Here is a 16,406-nt window from a genome sequence, read left to right as displayed (position 1 = left end):
TTCTGCTCACTTCACTCAGCATCAGACCATGCGAGTCTTTCCAGGTTTTTCTGAAGTCAGCCTGTTCATCATTTCTTATAGCACAATAGTATTCCATTACATTCATACACCACAACTTGTTCAGCCATTCCCCAATTGATGGTATCCTTTCAATTTTCAATTCTTTGCCACCACAAAAAGAGCTACTATAAATATTTTTGTACATGTGGGTCCTTTTTCCATTGTATGATCTTTCTGGACTATGGCCCTAGAAGTGCTATTGCTGTATCAAAGGATATGCACATTTTTATAGCCCTTTGGGCATAGTTCCAAATTGCTCTCCAAAATGGTTGGATCATTTCACAACTCCACCAATAATGCATTAGTGTTCCAATTTTCCCACATCTTCTCCAACATTTATCATTTTCCTGTTTTGTCATGTTGGCCAATCTGATAGATGTGATGTGTTACCTCAGAGGTGTTTTGATTTGCATTTCTCTAATCAATAGTGATTTAGAGCATTTTTTCATATGACTATAGATAGCTTTAATTTCTTCATCTGAGAACTTCCTGTTCATATTCTTTGACCGTTTATCAATTAGGGAATGACTTGTATTCTTATAAATTTGACTTAATTCTCTATATATATATTTTAGAAATGAGGCCCTTATCAGAGAGACTGGTTGTAAAAATTCTTTCCCAATTTTCTACTTTCCTTCTACTCTTGGTTGTATTGGCTTTGTTTGTGCAAAAACTTTTCAATTTAATGTAATCAAAATTATCCATTTTGCTTTTCATAATGTTCCCTATCTCCTATTTGATCATGAATTCTTCTGTTCTCCATAAATCTGATAGGTAAACTATTCCTTGCTCTCCCAGTTTGCTTATAGTATCAGCCTTTCTATCGATAATCATGAATCCATTTTGACTTTATTCTGGTATATAGTGTGAGATTTTGATGGGTTAGGCTATTTTTAAGGTGTTATTTTCTTCAGTATGTCTTTGGGTTTCCTTTAGGAAGCTGTTGACTAGTTTTTCATGATTTTCGTGCATCACTCTCATTTCTCTTCCCAGTTTTTCCTCTACTTCTCTTACTTGCTTCTCAAAATCCTTTCTAAGCTCTTCCATGGCCTGGGACCGATTCATATTTTTCATGGAGGCTTTGGATGTAGGAGCTTTGACTTTGTTGTCTTCTTCTGGTTGTATGTTTTGGTTTTCTTTGTCACCAAAGAAAGATTCTACAGTCTGACTTTTTTTTTTGCAGTTTGCTCATGATCCCAACCAATTTCTTGAGTTTTAAACTCTTTGTTAAGGTAGGGGTCTGCTCCCAGTGTGGAGAATGTACTATCCCAAGCTTCAGGGGTTTGGTGCAGCTGTTTTCAGAGATACTCATAGGGACCTGTAAGTTTTCAGTTCTTCCAAGGTGGTATGATCAAGGGTGAGGTGTTTACTCCTTTCCTGGCCTGTGCTCTGGTCTATGAGTGATCACAAGCACTCTTTTCTGACTTGGAACTGTGAGGAGGATTCCCTCTCTACCACCACTACAAGCTCCACCATGCCAGTGCTCCTCCTTGCCCCAGGATCACCACTCAGAACTGTGACCCAGATCCAATCGCAGGCAAAGCAAGAGAATCCTGCCTGAGCACCAGCAAAGAGATCCCTGAAATCCCCCTCTGATCAGCCACTCGATTTCCCTTTAGTCTGTAGGCTAGAAACTCCCAACGCAGCTGCTGCCCCCAGGGTTGCGCTGAGACTGGGGCTAGGACCGAGCTTCTCTCTTACTACAGTCACAGACTTTTCCTACTGACCTTTTAAGCTGTCTTTGGCATTTGTGGGTTGAAAAGTCTGGAAACCACCACAGCTGCCCATGATTCAGTCCTCTGAGGTCTGCTCCAGGTTCACTGAAGCCTGGTCTTTGCCTGCTCGTGTGCCTATGCTAAACTGCATTTCTCTCTCAGCCCAGCGCGATAGATCTTTCTAATCAACCATCCAGGTTGTCTTGGGCTGGAAATTTGTTTGACTGTCTTTTTGTGGTTCTGTTGCTCTAGAATTTGTTTACAGCCATTTTTTACAGGTATTTGGAGGGGTTTGGGAGAAAGCTCAAGCAAGTCACTGCTTTTACTCCTCCATCTTGGCTCTGCCCCTCAAAAAGGAACGTTAAGAAAGTCTATGGAGTCTGTCTCAAAGCCTGATAAATAGCAGCAAATAGTAGGAACATAAAATAAGGAGAAACATAGGGAGACCATGTTGTACTGAGCAGAAGAGAAAAACAGAGATGCTCTAGGGGTAAGAGACAATAAGAAATATTAACAACAATAAATACACACACACAAGTGGTCGGGGGAATGGAATAGCAACTAGCAAGGCTTAACAATGATAGCCAATGATACCTATGTTATATACTTAAGCCCAATTATAATAAAATACAGGTATGGATATGAAAAGGTTTAACAGAAGAAGGCCAACTTTATTCTGAAGTCCAATTCTTACTTTGTGGGAAAAACATGGGTGATGCAACCTAGATAAAAAATTGTACCTTCTCTGTATACTCTACATTCATTCACTCATCTAACTTCAGGAGACTCGCAATGGCATGAACCTCCATGAAATCCAAGGGGACTTACCTGGCCTAGGCTCTAGGTGAATGAATGCAGAATAGACAGGTTGAATGTCACTTCAGACCTAAGTACTATATCAATTTTCTTCTAAAAACAAGATTTTACTTTTGACCTATTTCTGCTGAAAGTATTGTGCAGAATGAGTTTTTAATATCACTCTAATCCATGATGAAAATGTAAAACATTTCTTAAGTTCTTTAAAAACTGATAAAATAAGTTACCCCAAACATATAACTGCAAACAAAATCCAAAGGCTATAGCCATTATTACTTCAAACTGTGGTAAGTGAAGCTTCTCTAAATAATGTAGGTATGTTATGCAAACTAAACTCAAATGTCTTATTGGAGAAGGAACCTAGAGAAAAAGGTGTTATCAGTAAAGAAATGGCAATATAGTACGAGAACAATGTACCATAGGAATTGTCATTCTGTCCATTTAAAAAGAGCCAAGGCATCTTACATGTCACTCCAAGTCTACAGAGCAAGTCAGAGCCCAACCTTGGAATTTTGTTTTGTTTTTTGCTCATCACGCACCCAAATTCTTATAACACTATCACTAACCAATTAACCAAACACTGGCAAAAAAACCTAAAAATTCTTTTTAAAAATCTTTTTTATCCTCAACTTAACAAAAAAATTAACATTTCCATAGACAAAGTAGAACTTTAAGAAGATTATATCTCTTAGCAAATAACCTTAAGAACATTTTATAACAAGTGGAGATTTATCCACTTACTTGGTGATTTTGTCCGTAGTCTTGCATTTTGTCCAGACCATTCCAGAGGTTTTATTGGAATTTGGGAGGCTGGAGTAAAAACATCAAGATTTCAATGCACAGATTTTTAGAAACAATTATGTCCATTAAGACTACAGTGTTATGAAGTTAGTGACTCAGAAAGGCCCAAACAAGACAACTACTGGCATGAAGCTCAGAAATAAAGGTAAAAGGCAAGAGAGTAAGGAGATGGGCCAGGGTCACTGATATGTGAGGCAGGATACCAACATAAGGTTAGGTGAAACCTCTTAATCCCCATCCGACGTGTTCCTTAAAACCCATGTGTTTACTCTACTCATCCTTAAATGTCATGGCACTAGTTAGGCAGAAAATAAATATCTAATCAGGGAGGGACCACTTTTTAACTGAGAATGAATGACACAAATAAAATTCTATTTTCATCTTCCAGTGTAATTTTTAACAAATGGGATGCATTTAATGACTTGTAGATAAACTGCCCATGAATGATGGACCCTTCCCATTTTTCCACCCTGCTGTCCCACTTTGAAACAAAAAAAAAACCCCAAGATTAGTCTGGATGACACATGATAACACATCCATACTACAAAAGTAACTGCCACATACAGTGTATCTCTGACGTACCTATGATTTAAGAGGAAAAAGAAGTCAAATAATTTGAGGTCCTATCGTGATGCTTTTTGTGGAAAGAAAGCAAGATTACTCCCCTTGCCAGTAGAAAAAAAAGCAAACACATTCATGTACTTACTTAGCAATGGTGACTGCTTATTGGGAAGTTTTATTTCTTGGCCTGCAACAGAAAGCAGAGGTAGAAAAAACACAGAATACTTAGAAGGCTAAAACAAAAGTGTTCTTACAGACCAGAATATGGTATTTGTTGTTTTGATTTATTTTTTCATTTTAAAGATCAGAAAATAACAAAATAACAATCCCAAGATTTTCACTGGCCCAAGGTGACCAGACAACTGCCTCTAGGTCTTTCTGATTCTAAGACTGCCTCTCTCTCCCTCTCTTAGGAGGCCAAGACTCCGGCTTCTTCAATATTCCACCTGTCCAATACTAATAATGTTTTTGTCATATGATTGATACCTTAGCACATATATGAGGAAACTATGTCCAGGGTCACATAACGCTTTATCAATTAGACAACCTAGATGTTACCTATAAGCAACTTTGTGGCCATTGCCAGATAGTCATAAGGTAAGAGTTACGTTACTCTACCAGGTGAAACTTCAAGGTGAGTTATGAACCATAAAATTTGTACAACCAAGTATGAAAATCTTGATGTTACTAAGACATGATTTATTTTAACAAGTTTCCATGAAAAGTATTTACCTTAGTGACATTTGGTATAAAGACAGATTGAAATCTAAAATCTAAGATCTTAGAAGCAAAAGGCACATAAAGATAATGGAGGATTTAGAAAAGCAGTTTTTTCAAATGTTCTTATTCCATTCTGAGCATTATCTCTAAAGTGCCATGTTTGAGCTAAAATTCAGGCACTAGATGAATGAAAGAACAAAATCAAAATCTGTAAAGAAGGTTATAAAAGAAACAATTCAACCCTCAAGGTTTCTTGAATTATTTTACAACTTTTGAAAAAGGGAATTGGGGAATAAACTTCCAACGTGTGTGGAATTTTACACACAGAGTACTTTGGGGGTTGCCAATAATTACCCCAAATTTTTTTGTGCATCCTACCTAAGAGAGTAGAGCAAAGAAGTTATTCTTTTCCTAACCAAAGGACACAAGGTTCAAACTGTTTTATGGTCAATGTAATCAAAAGCAATGAATAAAATCACAAGGCCATTATCAACATGAATCAACGCCTATGAAGGTCACAGAAAGTGACATTTTTTTTTTTTAATTTCAAATTCAAGCCTGGGAATAGATATGGGGAATTCAAGAAATTCAGACACTTTAAGATGCACGCTTTTCCCTCTCACCTCTTTTCTCACTGATTTATCTTTATTGTTTGCTACACTTAAACTGCAATAGATGACCTGGAAAAAACAAGAACAGCACCTGAACTTACCCATAAACAGAAAGGTAAAGAGGAAAGAAGGAAACATGCCTAAAAAACATAACTCTTGCGTGACATTCTGGACATTGACTAGGAGATCTAAAAATACAGGCAGACATACTGAATAACAAGACATATTTCATGTTTTAAAAGCACAGTTCTACAATTAAAAAAACAAATAAACCATACCACAAGGCAATGATTGAATCTATCATGGTACCTGAAGGTATTTGCTAGAACTGTGTAACACACTGTTTATGGAGCTGTGAGTTGGTCCAATCATTCTGGTAAATAATAATTTGGAATTATACTATAAAAGTCATTGAATTGTACCTGTATTATGTCTGACCCAGTGACACTATCATTAGGCATAATTGTGACTAGGAAGGGTCAAAGATGGCAGGAAAGATCTCATATATTAAAAAAAATGTTTAAAGTAGCTGAGAAAAAAAGGGGATGCTCATTCTCTGGGAGTGGATTGAACAAATTCATATATGAACTTGATGGAAAATTATTTCATCATAAGAAACAGCCTAGATGAAGAATTCAGAGAAGCATGGGAAGACAAGTCTGAGTGGATGCAGATCAAAGTAAGCAGAGTAATGAGGATAATTTACACGATGAGCACATGAATGTGACGGAAAACAACAGTGAAAATCCTCAGAATGCTGATCAATGCAGTGAACAGGAATGATTTTTGATGACTGATGGGAAAAACATACTTTCATCTCTTGTCAGAGAGGTGAAAAGCTATAGATGAAGAAGGAGGCATACATTTTCAGGCATGGCTGACATGCTGACTTGTTTCTCTTCACTGTACTTATTTGTTACCAGGATGGGTGTGATGGTGGGTAGGAGAAGTCACAGGGAAGTCCCAGTTATATATTAAAAAAAAAATTAATAGATGGTTTTGGCCTTCTCCCTAGTATTACTCTTTGGAGATAAATATAATAAGACAAAGAATATGGCATAGAGGAGGGGTGATTAAAAATCTTCTAGTTGTAAAAAATTCTAGTAATTCAAAATGACAAGGCTATAGCAGAGCATGAGAACATTAGAGTAGGAAGGGATCTGATAGGTTCTCTAATTTAACTCACTCATTTCATAAATGAGAAAATTGAGGCTCAGAGAAGGGATATAACTTCTCCAGGTAATACAAGGAGTTAATGGTAGAGCTGAGACTGGAGCCTAGGTCCCAGCTCAGTGTTATTTTTCTTTTAAGTATATACAGGTAAACAAAGAAAGATTTAGATTTAGAAATAACATAAAGTTAGCAAACTATTGAAAGTTTAATACATCACATAGAATAATGAATCCTGGAGGAAAAAAAATTCACGTTGATGAAGAAGTGGATCAGAAAAGTAAAGCTACAGTTGTCTTCGTCTTTTATGTTCAACTACCTAAAATGGATGTGCTATTTGTGAAACTGTTTTATTAATCCTTGAGATTCAGGTACTATATACTTCAAATAACTCTTAATTGGTATCATGTTCTGTGAGACCTCAACTGATTCAAGTTGTTGATCATTTAAACACAGTAAGATTTTTGGATCCTTGAACTTCAGAGAAATGACAAATTCCTTGAGCCCGTGGTAAAAGAAAGTTATGGTTTTAATCTGAGTTCTCCCATTTTATGGTAAGATTATGAACATTCACAAAGTAATAAACAAAAAATAAGTAAATAAATAAAAAAGTATTACTTTCCTACATGCTTGAGGACTTTCATGTTTGTGATATATTATGCTGCAACATAATCTATTTTGGTTGTAATTTTAAAATTAATTTACTTAATTTTACTTGTTAATTGCCACTATATGTAATCTTCCTTTAGAGTCTGTACTATATTAGTGTCTGAAATAACTTCAAAATGATAAAACTAATATTTCCTTTACACATAAGAAATTTTTAAGGTAATAAATTCACATTTCTATAATATTTATAGATTTACAAAGTGCTTTAACTATAGCCTAAGTCAGACAGATGGCAGGCAAATACTAAGTAATCTGGGGATCATTAAAAAATTCCAAAACCTGTTCCATTTGATTCAAGAAAAAGTTCTGAATAACTTAGTACTGCTTAATAATAATAGCATTTATATAAGGCTTTAAGAGTTGCAAAGCACTATACACGTTATCTCATTTAGTCCTCACAATTCTGTGAAGGTAGGCAGTTATTATTATTCCCATTTCACAGACCAAGAAAGCTGAAGCAGAAAGGGTTAAGTGACTTGCTCAGGGCCACATAGCTCATGTCTCAGGCTGAGTTTGAACTCAGGCCTTCCTGCCTCTAAGTCCAGCGCTATATCATATAGTTGCCCAATTAGTATATATTGCTAGAAGATGAAGCAGGTTAGTCACCTTCAAGGTGGCACCATTAAACATACCTAGATAACACAGCAATAGCTTTCCTCTGTCAATCAACACGCTCCATTTCTGTTCTACAGAAATATTTTTCCTACCTATCTTAGTGTAAAAGATTCACTTCAGCAGCATTTTTCAAGCCCTTAGACAATGTCCTAGGAGTTGGGAATACAAAGACACAGGCTACCTTCTCAAGGAGCTTAGCTTCTATTGAGAGAAGAGGAGGAAGGGATAACATTAAGACAGATAAATAGACAGTCGTGTCACTGGGGACAATCACTAGCAATGGAAGAAAGCCTTGAGAAGTCCCAGGGAGTTACAGACTCCCCTAGATAAGTAATGGCATAAAACTACTAACGGCCAGTCACCTCCCTCAAGCTCCCAAAGCTTCATTTTCTGGCTTCACTCTCTTGGCTAGAAAAATCTGTTTTGCTAATAAGAGGAATGACAGAAATGCAGACCACTGACTCAAACTGTCACTTAAGAGTAACAGCTACAAGACAAAACTATGAGCTTTTTATTTGGGCGCAGAAGGGACTGCAGTGCTTTCGCAGGGATCATGGGAAGAAAGTCTGAGAATCAACATTGCAGAGGAACTAAAGTCTAAGACTACTGGTTTTTTTTTAGAGATTTAAAATTTTTTGCTTGTGTTTGTACATCTTGTTAATATCACTGGTACTTTTCTCTCTTTGGATAAATTCTTCCTGGTTTAGGAGCTGAACAACTGAGAAGACCGTTATGGTATGGTGGAAAGAGCACCCAGTTTTGGAATCAAAGCCTGGGTTCATATCCCTCGTTTTGACACTTAACCCAAGTGACCTTGGACAGATCATTTCCCTTCTCTTTGGCCTCAGTTTCCTCATATGTAGGATGAAGGAGTTGGACTTGATGGTCTGCAAGGTACCTGCCAACTCTGGATTCATGAACCACAGAATAACAATTGCTGATGTGAGGCTGAATTTAAACCAGAACTCAGGGATAAAATTCTGGCTAAAACCATTATCAATTTCTCAAAGTCAGAAAAATCTTTAGAAACTGGAGTACCAATGTCAACATAATTTCTCTAACTTTTTAAAAACTAGCATAATGGCAAAATAATTTTTTTTACATTCATATTAAACATATTTTCACATTAGTGATGGTGTAAGTAGAAATTAAAGCCAATAGGAGGAACCATCAGAAAGAGGAAACAAAACTCAACAGAAGAGAAAAAAAAAATAATAATTCGGCTTCCATAGTTCTTTCTTTGGGTGTGGATCGAAATAATATTTTACTCACACATTTAAGTTAGATAGTTTTGCCAATACTGAGAGGCAATATGATAGAAGGGAGAGAATAGTTGTAGTCGAAGGACCTGGGTTCAAAGCCTGGTCCTACCTCCTTACTACCGGTGGGACCTCATTGGGTAACTTACCATCTCTCTGCACCTCTATTCCTTCATGGGTAAAATGAGGGGAGTAGGGAGGTCCCTCTCAGCTCTATGATCTTGTGATGCAAGCAGGCTAACAATTGATTAACTTGCTCAAACATTATGATTCATCTCATCAAGTTACTCCAGAATATAAATGGACCAAAAACTTTTAACAAATGCTCATTTAACATGCAAAATTCATGCCAAAGTGGTTTTCATAATTTGTCAAATATCTATATGCTCTCTATAAAAAGGTCAACAAGATAATCAGACACCATCATTTACCTCTTGACTTAGCAGAATCCTCATCACTATGGCTGGGAGGATTCACGTCACTGTCGGAGATGTTGTGGTGTTCTGCCTCCTCCTCTTCAGTTTCCCCTGGGATTGTATCATAATTTGTTTAAAGAATTATTGGTACAAAGAGCTTACAGTCCAGTGTTCAAAAGCCTCAATTTGATTATGTTTCTAGGAAACTGAGGCATTTATCAATAGAGACAAAGTCCATTTTTTCATCACACTATACACAGAAATGCTTTTTTATTTATTATGCTTATTTTTTGTCATTGTTGCAATGTATATGTCAACTAATTTTTTTTTACCAAAAGGATCTTGGTTTTTTAAATATGACTACAGGTTAGTCATACTTCATAATTAACAGGAACACACGTGAGACGTGGTTTACAAATTCTGTCTGTGCCCTCGCTATCTATTTTGAATGCGCCAACCACACATGGCCTGCCACATCCATTTTGTGGTTCTCGAGGCGTCTATTACCTGAACAAACGAGAAATCTAAAAGATTAACTTCACAAAGCTTACCATGGAAACCACAGAGAGAACAAATAGACACTAGGTATTAGAAATGTGAGCAAGGAAAACTAAAAGCCTACAGTTTAATATATAACTGAGATTCTGATAAGACCAGTAAGCATGCCAATGAATGCTGGTCGATCAATCCAGATTACAGTTGAAAACGAGGACTCCAAAAGACTAAATATAACTTGTGACCTATTCAAAAACAGACTGATATGAAACCTTGGAATATATGATTTAAAAAATTATAGTAATCAAATTCTGGATATACCAGGAGTTTCTGGTTTCCCAGAACTAATTCATTTTGAGAAAGATACTACATATATATACAGAATGGTAACTATCAATTCCTAAAAACTATTTTTATTTATCTGCTCATTTGCACCTTGTAAAAGTATGCTGAAAAAGAAATGCATGCAAGCCCATGCAGACACCCACTCACCATCCCTTTTCTATGAATTTCGACCCCAAAGGACATTTCGTTTTCTTAGCCCAGTCTCTGGGTATAATATTACTTATAACCAGTATTAAATAGCTTGTGAGATAACAGATGCGTGAAGACAGTACCTTCTTCAGAGAAATCAACCTTCTGCATTCTAGTGACTCCTAGGGGAAGAAAAGAAAGTCACATTTAAGTTGAATGTAGTTTCAAAAGTTTCAACGGCCAAAAAAAAATAAATAAAGTTGCAATTATACCTAGATTAGTAATAATTATGCAAAGTAAAAATGAAGAAATATGAGTCTCATCACTCCAACATTTTCAGTTGGATAAACTATTCATGTTCTCCAGAGTTATTTCAAGACTCAACCAGAAATCTTTGCTAGGGGGCAGCTAGATGGCACAGTGGATACAGCTCTGGCCTTGGAGTCAGGTGGACCTGAGTTCAAATCCAGCCTTAGACATTTGACACTTACTAGCTGAGTGACCCTGGGCAAGTCACTTAACCCCGATTGCCTCACCAAAAAAAAAAAAAAGAAAAAAAAGAAAAAAGAAAGAAAGAAAGACATCTTTGCTAGGTGGCACAATGGATAGAGTGCTGGGCATCTAGAGTCAAAAAACCTGAGTTTAAATTTGGCCTCAGGTACTTATTAGCTGTGTGACCCTGGAAAAATCACTTGAATACTGTTGACTTCAGTTTTCTCATCTGTAAAATGAGGATAATAATAGCACCTACCTCCCAGAGGTGGTTGTGAGGATCAAATTAGATAATATTTGTAAAGTGCCGGCAACAGTGCCGGCACATAGAAGGCTTTATGTAAATGTTGGCTTTTATTATTATTAGATGTGTACTTGGCTGATTTAGAAATTGCCCTGGAGGATGCTTGTGATGACACTAACAAATTTTTGCTCCTATGGCATAACAGTGACAGCAATTCCCACTGATATGTTAAATTTCTGATTACAAAATGAGAAACTGAAGGAGTAAAGGGAAAAGTAATTAGCATAAAAATTAGGAATGAGAATATGTGCTGCTGTATTTTTTAGGGGCAGCAAGGTAGCACAGTAGATAAAAGTGTTGATCCTGGAGTCATGAGGATCTGAGTTCAAAGGTGGCCTCAGACACTTGCTATTGACACTTACTATCTGCGTGACCCTGGTCAAGTCACTTAACCCTGTTTGCCTCAGTTTTCTCATCTGTAAAATAAACTGGAGAAGGGAATGGCAAACCACTCTAGTGTCTCTGCCAAGAAAACCCCAAACAGGGTCATGAAGAGTTGAACACGACTGACTTATCTACTAAACAACAACGACTGTAGCATAAACAAGTTGGATTTTTAAAACAACTAGACAAGTGGCCAAAAGAACTGACTTTTCTGATGGAACTGTCACCGTCATCGACTAATGCATCACAAAGGAAGAGAGAAGACAAGTTTCTTGCAGGGTAAGCACAGGCTTATGCCTGGTGCTTCTCTCTGGATTGTTGATAGAACTTATTTGACCAAGAAAAATGAATTTACCTAATGGGCAAAAAATCCAGCAATTATAAATGAAGCATTTTATTTGAGTTGCAAGAAAAGCTTTTTTACACAATGCATTTTGTTTTTACATCACATTCATTACTGAATATATTCCTTCCCTCTCCTGTATATTTAATGAGCTTTTTCTTGTAGTAAAAACTAATGATACTAGAAAATTAATCAAGAATAAAGATGATCATTGATAGAATTTTTTGAAATCCTCCAAAAGCAAATATTTTGCCAGCCTATTTCTATTTCATTGCATATGCCTGAAAGTAACAAAACCATAATTTTTTATATATTTTTAAAAGATATAATAATTTAGATTTTTCCTTAGTTCAGACACTCAATCACCAAGTGTTTATTTAAGCACCTACTATGTTCTAGGTGCTGGGAATACAAATATAAAAATACAAAAACAATCCCTACTCTCAAAGAGATTACATTCTAACATAGCTGTTTAACTAGATATTCTCAAAGTATTCCATTGAGAACAGGATACTGGGTAGTGAATGAGGCTATTTAACAATGTATTATTTAACTGGCCTTATCTAGTTTTTAAATAAACCATTTTAAATTTAATAGAGTTAGAAATCCTATTTTAGTAAATAAAAATTCCAAGTCAAATCTGATATAGACTCTCATGCCAAAAATTAATTCCTATAACAGTTATGGTTAAATTTAAAATGCTATCTTATTACAAAGAATGAATTAACTTCTCATATTTCATAGCCCCTAAAGGTCTTCAGGAAGTATTTCTGGAATTGGTATAAGAAAGCTCACTCTGTAATTTTAGGATCATGATACAGCAATTCCTGGATACAATTTGGTCATTTGCTATAAAGCCATATTACAAATAGCGGTGGGAAAGATAATTTTGCCTGTATTTTAAAGACTCTTATGCAACAGGAGGCAGTGGCCAGAAACAAGAAAAGCATCATCCAACAGGCTAAGGTTGGGCTCAGAGCTCAGATTTAATGCAAGTTTCAAATGCAATCTCTGATTTAATGAAATTTACAAAAACTATTGAACAAATATAAATATTTAAAAGCAAACTGACCATGAATTGGCAACTTCTCAATCTAACTAAGTTTCAATTTCACTTCCCTAACAGCTATTCCAGCTTTCTATATTTTAACTTGCTTCTCTAATACAGGAAATAAAATTTGGTTCTTTTTATGATCATTCATAAGTTTTGTTAAATAAAAATCCTATTTGGGGACAAAAAATGTTCTTGACAAAAGAGAATTACAATTGTCTTAAGATATATTTTTTTAAAAATATTAAAATAGAGATTTCTAGGCTCTTCTAGTATCCTTATGGTGACTGACTTATAATGATTAAGGACAACAAAAAAATGGTGATTTTGTTGATATAATAATAATAATAGCATTTTATATTTACATAGCATTTATAAAACATTTATATATACTTCATGTAAGTGCTTTAAGGTTTGTAAAATACTTTATAAATATTCACTCAGTTAAAAACTCACACAACAACTTTAGGAGGTAGGTCCTATTATTATTTTCACATTACAGATATGGAAACAGATGCAAAGAGAGTGACTTGCCCAGGGTCACACAACTAAGTATCTGAGGCAGGATTTGAACTCAGGTTTCCTGATTCCAAGTCCAGTGCTTCCATCTCTAACCTCATGAGACTAACTCATAACTATCTTTTCCAGTGATATTCATTTTAATTCATCCTTTACTGCCCCAGCCAAAATAATTAAGAAGATAAGAGATGATTATGGTATATTCTTAGTGTTGAAACAAAGCTAAATAAATAGATCATCTGTTTAAGAAGTAATAGCTAAGAATTTGTAAGCCAAAGAACTTCCCATAACTACATACAAGTGTCTCACATTTCATCATAAAAGACATTCTTCATAACCTAGTGACTTCTGAGTTCCGCCAGAGGCTGTAGAGAGAGCACTGCAAGGGGAAAGGGAGGGCTTTAGCAAAAACAGAGGGCTTAGTTCAGGTCCCTGTTTTGCCTAGGGGTCAAACGCATGAGAATGATATCATAAAGGAAATCATGATGCAGTCCATAAAGAATCACTGTCAAAGACACTCTTCTAAAGCAGATGGATCCCAGAGGTCCAAGGGCACGGCATTTCTCTTGTCTCTGGACAAGAGAAAAAGCTATGGAAGAAACCATAGCTTTTGTGGAGACAACCTAGGAGTTGTGTAATAACAACAAAAGAGCTATCCAAAAACTGGAATGGAATGGCTTCCAATGGAAGGGGTTCTCAGCCTTCTACCCTCTGACTTCAAGCACAGGTCCATGGGGCTCATGGGCCACAGTTGGTCTGCTGTAGAAGAAATGCTTGTTCAAGTGGGGGTTGGTCTAGGTGACCTGTGAGGTACTTTCCAACTGTGGCTCTATGATGTATTTAATTGCATCTGAATACATTTTCATCATTCATATGAATGAATTTTTGTTTACTGACAATTTGAATGACCTACTACCCTTATTCTATTAGAGAAGATAACTTAAATTCAAAATCAACAAACATATACTAAAAACCTACTAGGGTAATAAGTCACTGTGCTAGGTACTGTTGTTAAAAGACTTTTAAAAATGACACAGTTGCTTGCCCACGGGAGATTACAATCTGTTGGGTGTGGTGAGGGAAGTAAGACACACAGCTAGATAGGTCAGGATGGGATGTGGGCAAAGGCAGACTCACAAAAAAGTGCTCTAGAAAAGTGTGAGGAGGGAGAGAGAATTTTCAGCTGGGGGCTAATATCAGAGGAGATGGAGATGTCACAGAGAAGATGGCATCCAGATAAGCCTTAAAGGAAGATGAGGATCTTGAAAAATAGAGTTAACATAGTCATTCAAAGCCCTCAGGATGGCCTAAACAAACGCAAGAAGACAAAGGGAAGCAGGAGTCCAGCACCGCTCTCAGTCCAGTCTGGCTAGATGTGGCCAAGTATATGAAGGAAAGTAACACAAAGGTTGGTTAAAAAGGACAGTTAAAAGATATGTTCAGTACTAGTCATGCCTTAAAGAAAAAAGTGGGTGTTTGTGTTTGGTGGGGGGTGGACCATGGGGACAGAATGGATACAACATTTGCGGAAATCATTTCCACTGAAGCTTACTGTTCCTATCATATATTCCTAGTCGCACTGGAACTAGGGTACAACTAATCAGGAGGCACCACTTCTGTGAATACTATAGAACAATTTTACTTCAGTGTTTTAAACAGTGACTTATATTTGTTACGGTTGTAAAGAATAGTTTAAAAAAAAAACCATTTGTAAATGCTCATCTGCAAAATAAGGGCATTGGAGTAGATGATCCTGAGGCCCTTTCTCAAAGGCCACTTTCAATGCTCAGTAGCCGAAAGAGGAAGGTTTTGGAAGAAAGCAACACTTTTGTTCAACTCTAAGCTGAGCTTCACACCAAAATACAGTTTCTTAAAGAAAATGCCAACCCTTTCCTTTTGTGACTCATTGCAAAATTAAGCTGTTCCATGATAAGAATCGAAACTAATGTTCCTAGCAGCTCCCCCAATGAAAGCAGCTTCACCTCAATGCAAGTCAGCCTGGCGGGATACAAAGAATCACAGGCTTAAAACTGGGAAGGGATCAAGGGAGTCAGCTAGTCCAAAAATTCTTGCTTAAATCATGAATCTTTTCTTCCAAATCACAAACACTTAGTTATCCAACTTCCTTCTGAAGCTAAAAGGAAACTCAATCACTTTCTGAGACAATATTATCAAAAAGTCAAATTGGATGAACTTCTGGGAAGGTTTTAGGTGGAAGAAATCATAGCTTCTACCCATCAGTCCAAGAACTCTTCCCCACGGCCCTCAGCTGACAAAGCCCAGCCCTTCCTCCTCATGGGGCTCTGCGACGTTTTGTGGTATTGGAGGACCTGGATTGTCATCTGAGCTCCGTCGGGTACCGCCTCACTGACCTCAAACAGGTGACTTCGCCTCTTCGTCTGTAAAGCAAGAAGGCTGGGCGAGATGCCTTTTTTTGAAGTCTAAACCCAAAACCTAAGCCTCGCTGTCCCTACCCCCCACTGCCAGGTCTTCTCCTTTTCAGATTAAACACATCCCAAGTTCCTTAAACTACGCCAAATGGCAGCTTCTGGTCCCTTTGTCATCCTGCTTGCTCTCTTCTCTGGATGTGTCTGTCAAAAGCCCTGCTAAGATGTGTCCCAGAACTGGCCACTGTACTCCAAATGGGGCCTGACTGGGGAGGCCACATTAGGACCGTCACCGCCCTCACTCTGGACATTAAGCTTCTTTTAATGTGGCATTAAATCATACGGGCTTTTTTGCTGGATGCAGCCTGCATCAGTAGATGCCTATTGAGCTACAGATTCAAGAATTCCTAGGTCTTTTCCATATTAGCTGCTTCCTAGCTAGGTCATTTACCCCTCCTTCCCCTCAATACGGTGAATATGAAAGAGGCTAAAATGAACAAAACGTTTTTTGTGTAAACTCATGAGTAGAAACAAAAGTTTAACA

At 36.9% G+C, this 16,406-nt stretch overlaps 1 protein-coding gene across 2 annotated transcripts in view; it reads right to left on the bottom strand.

The window, feature by feature from the left end:
- Positions 1–16,406, bottom strand: part of TOR1AIP1 (torsin 1A interacting protein 1) — a 40,442-nt gene that overhangs the window by 10,430 nt on the left and 13,606 nt on the right. For both annotated transcript variants that reach the window (XM_027868491.1, XM_027868492.1), the window contains exons 5-8: positions 10,526–10,564; positions 9,429–9,524; positions 4,099–4,140; positions 3,333–3,401 (exon numbers count right to left, since the gene is read on the bottom strand). In XM_027868491.1, the coding sequence (XP_027724292.1) occupies positions 3,333–3,401; positions 4,099–4,140; positions 9,429–9,524; positions 10,526–10,564 (246 nt within the window). The remainder of the gene's footprint in view (positions 1–3,332; positions 3,402–4,098; positions 4,141–9,428; positions 9,525–10,525; positions 10,565–16,406) is intronic.

Source organism: Vombatus ursinus, unplaced genomic scaffold (genome assembly GCF_900497805.2).
Source record: "Vombatus ursinus unplaced genomic scaffold, bare-nosed wombat genome assembly UNPS02014789.1, whole genome shotgun sequence".
Taxonomy (NCBI): Eukaryota; Metazoa; Chordata; class Mammalia; order Diprotodontia; family Vombatidae; genus Vombatus; species Vombatus ursinus.
This window is presented reverse-complemented; position numbering and strand designations above follow the sequence as displayed.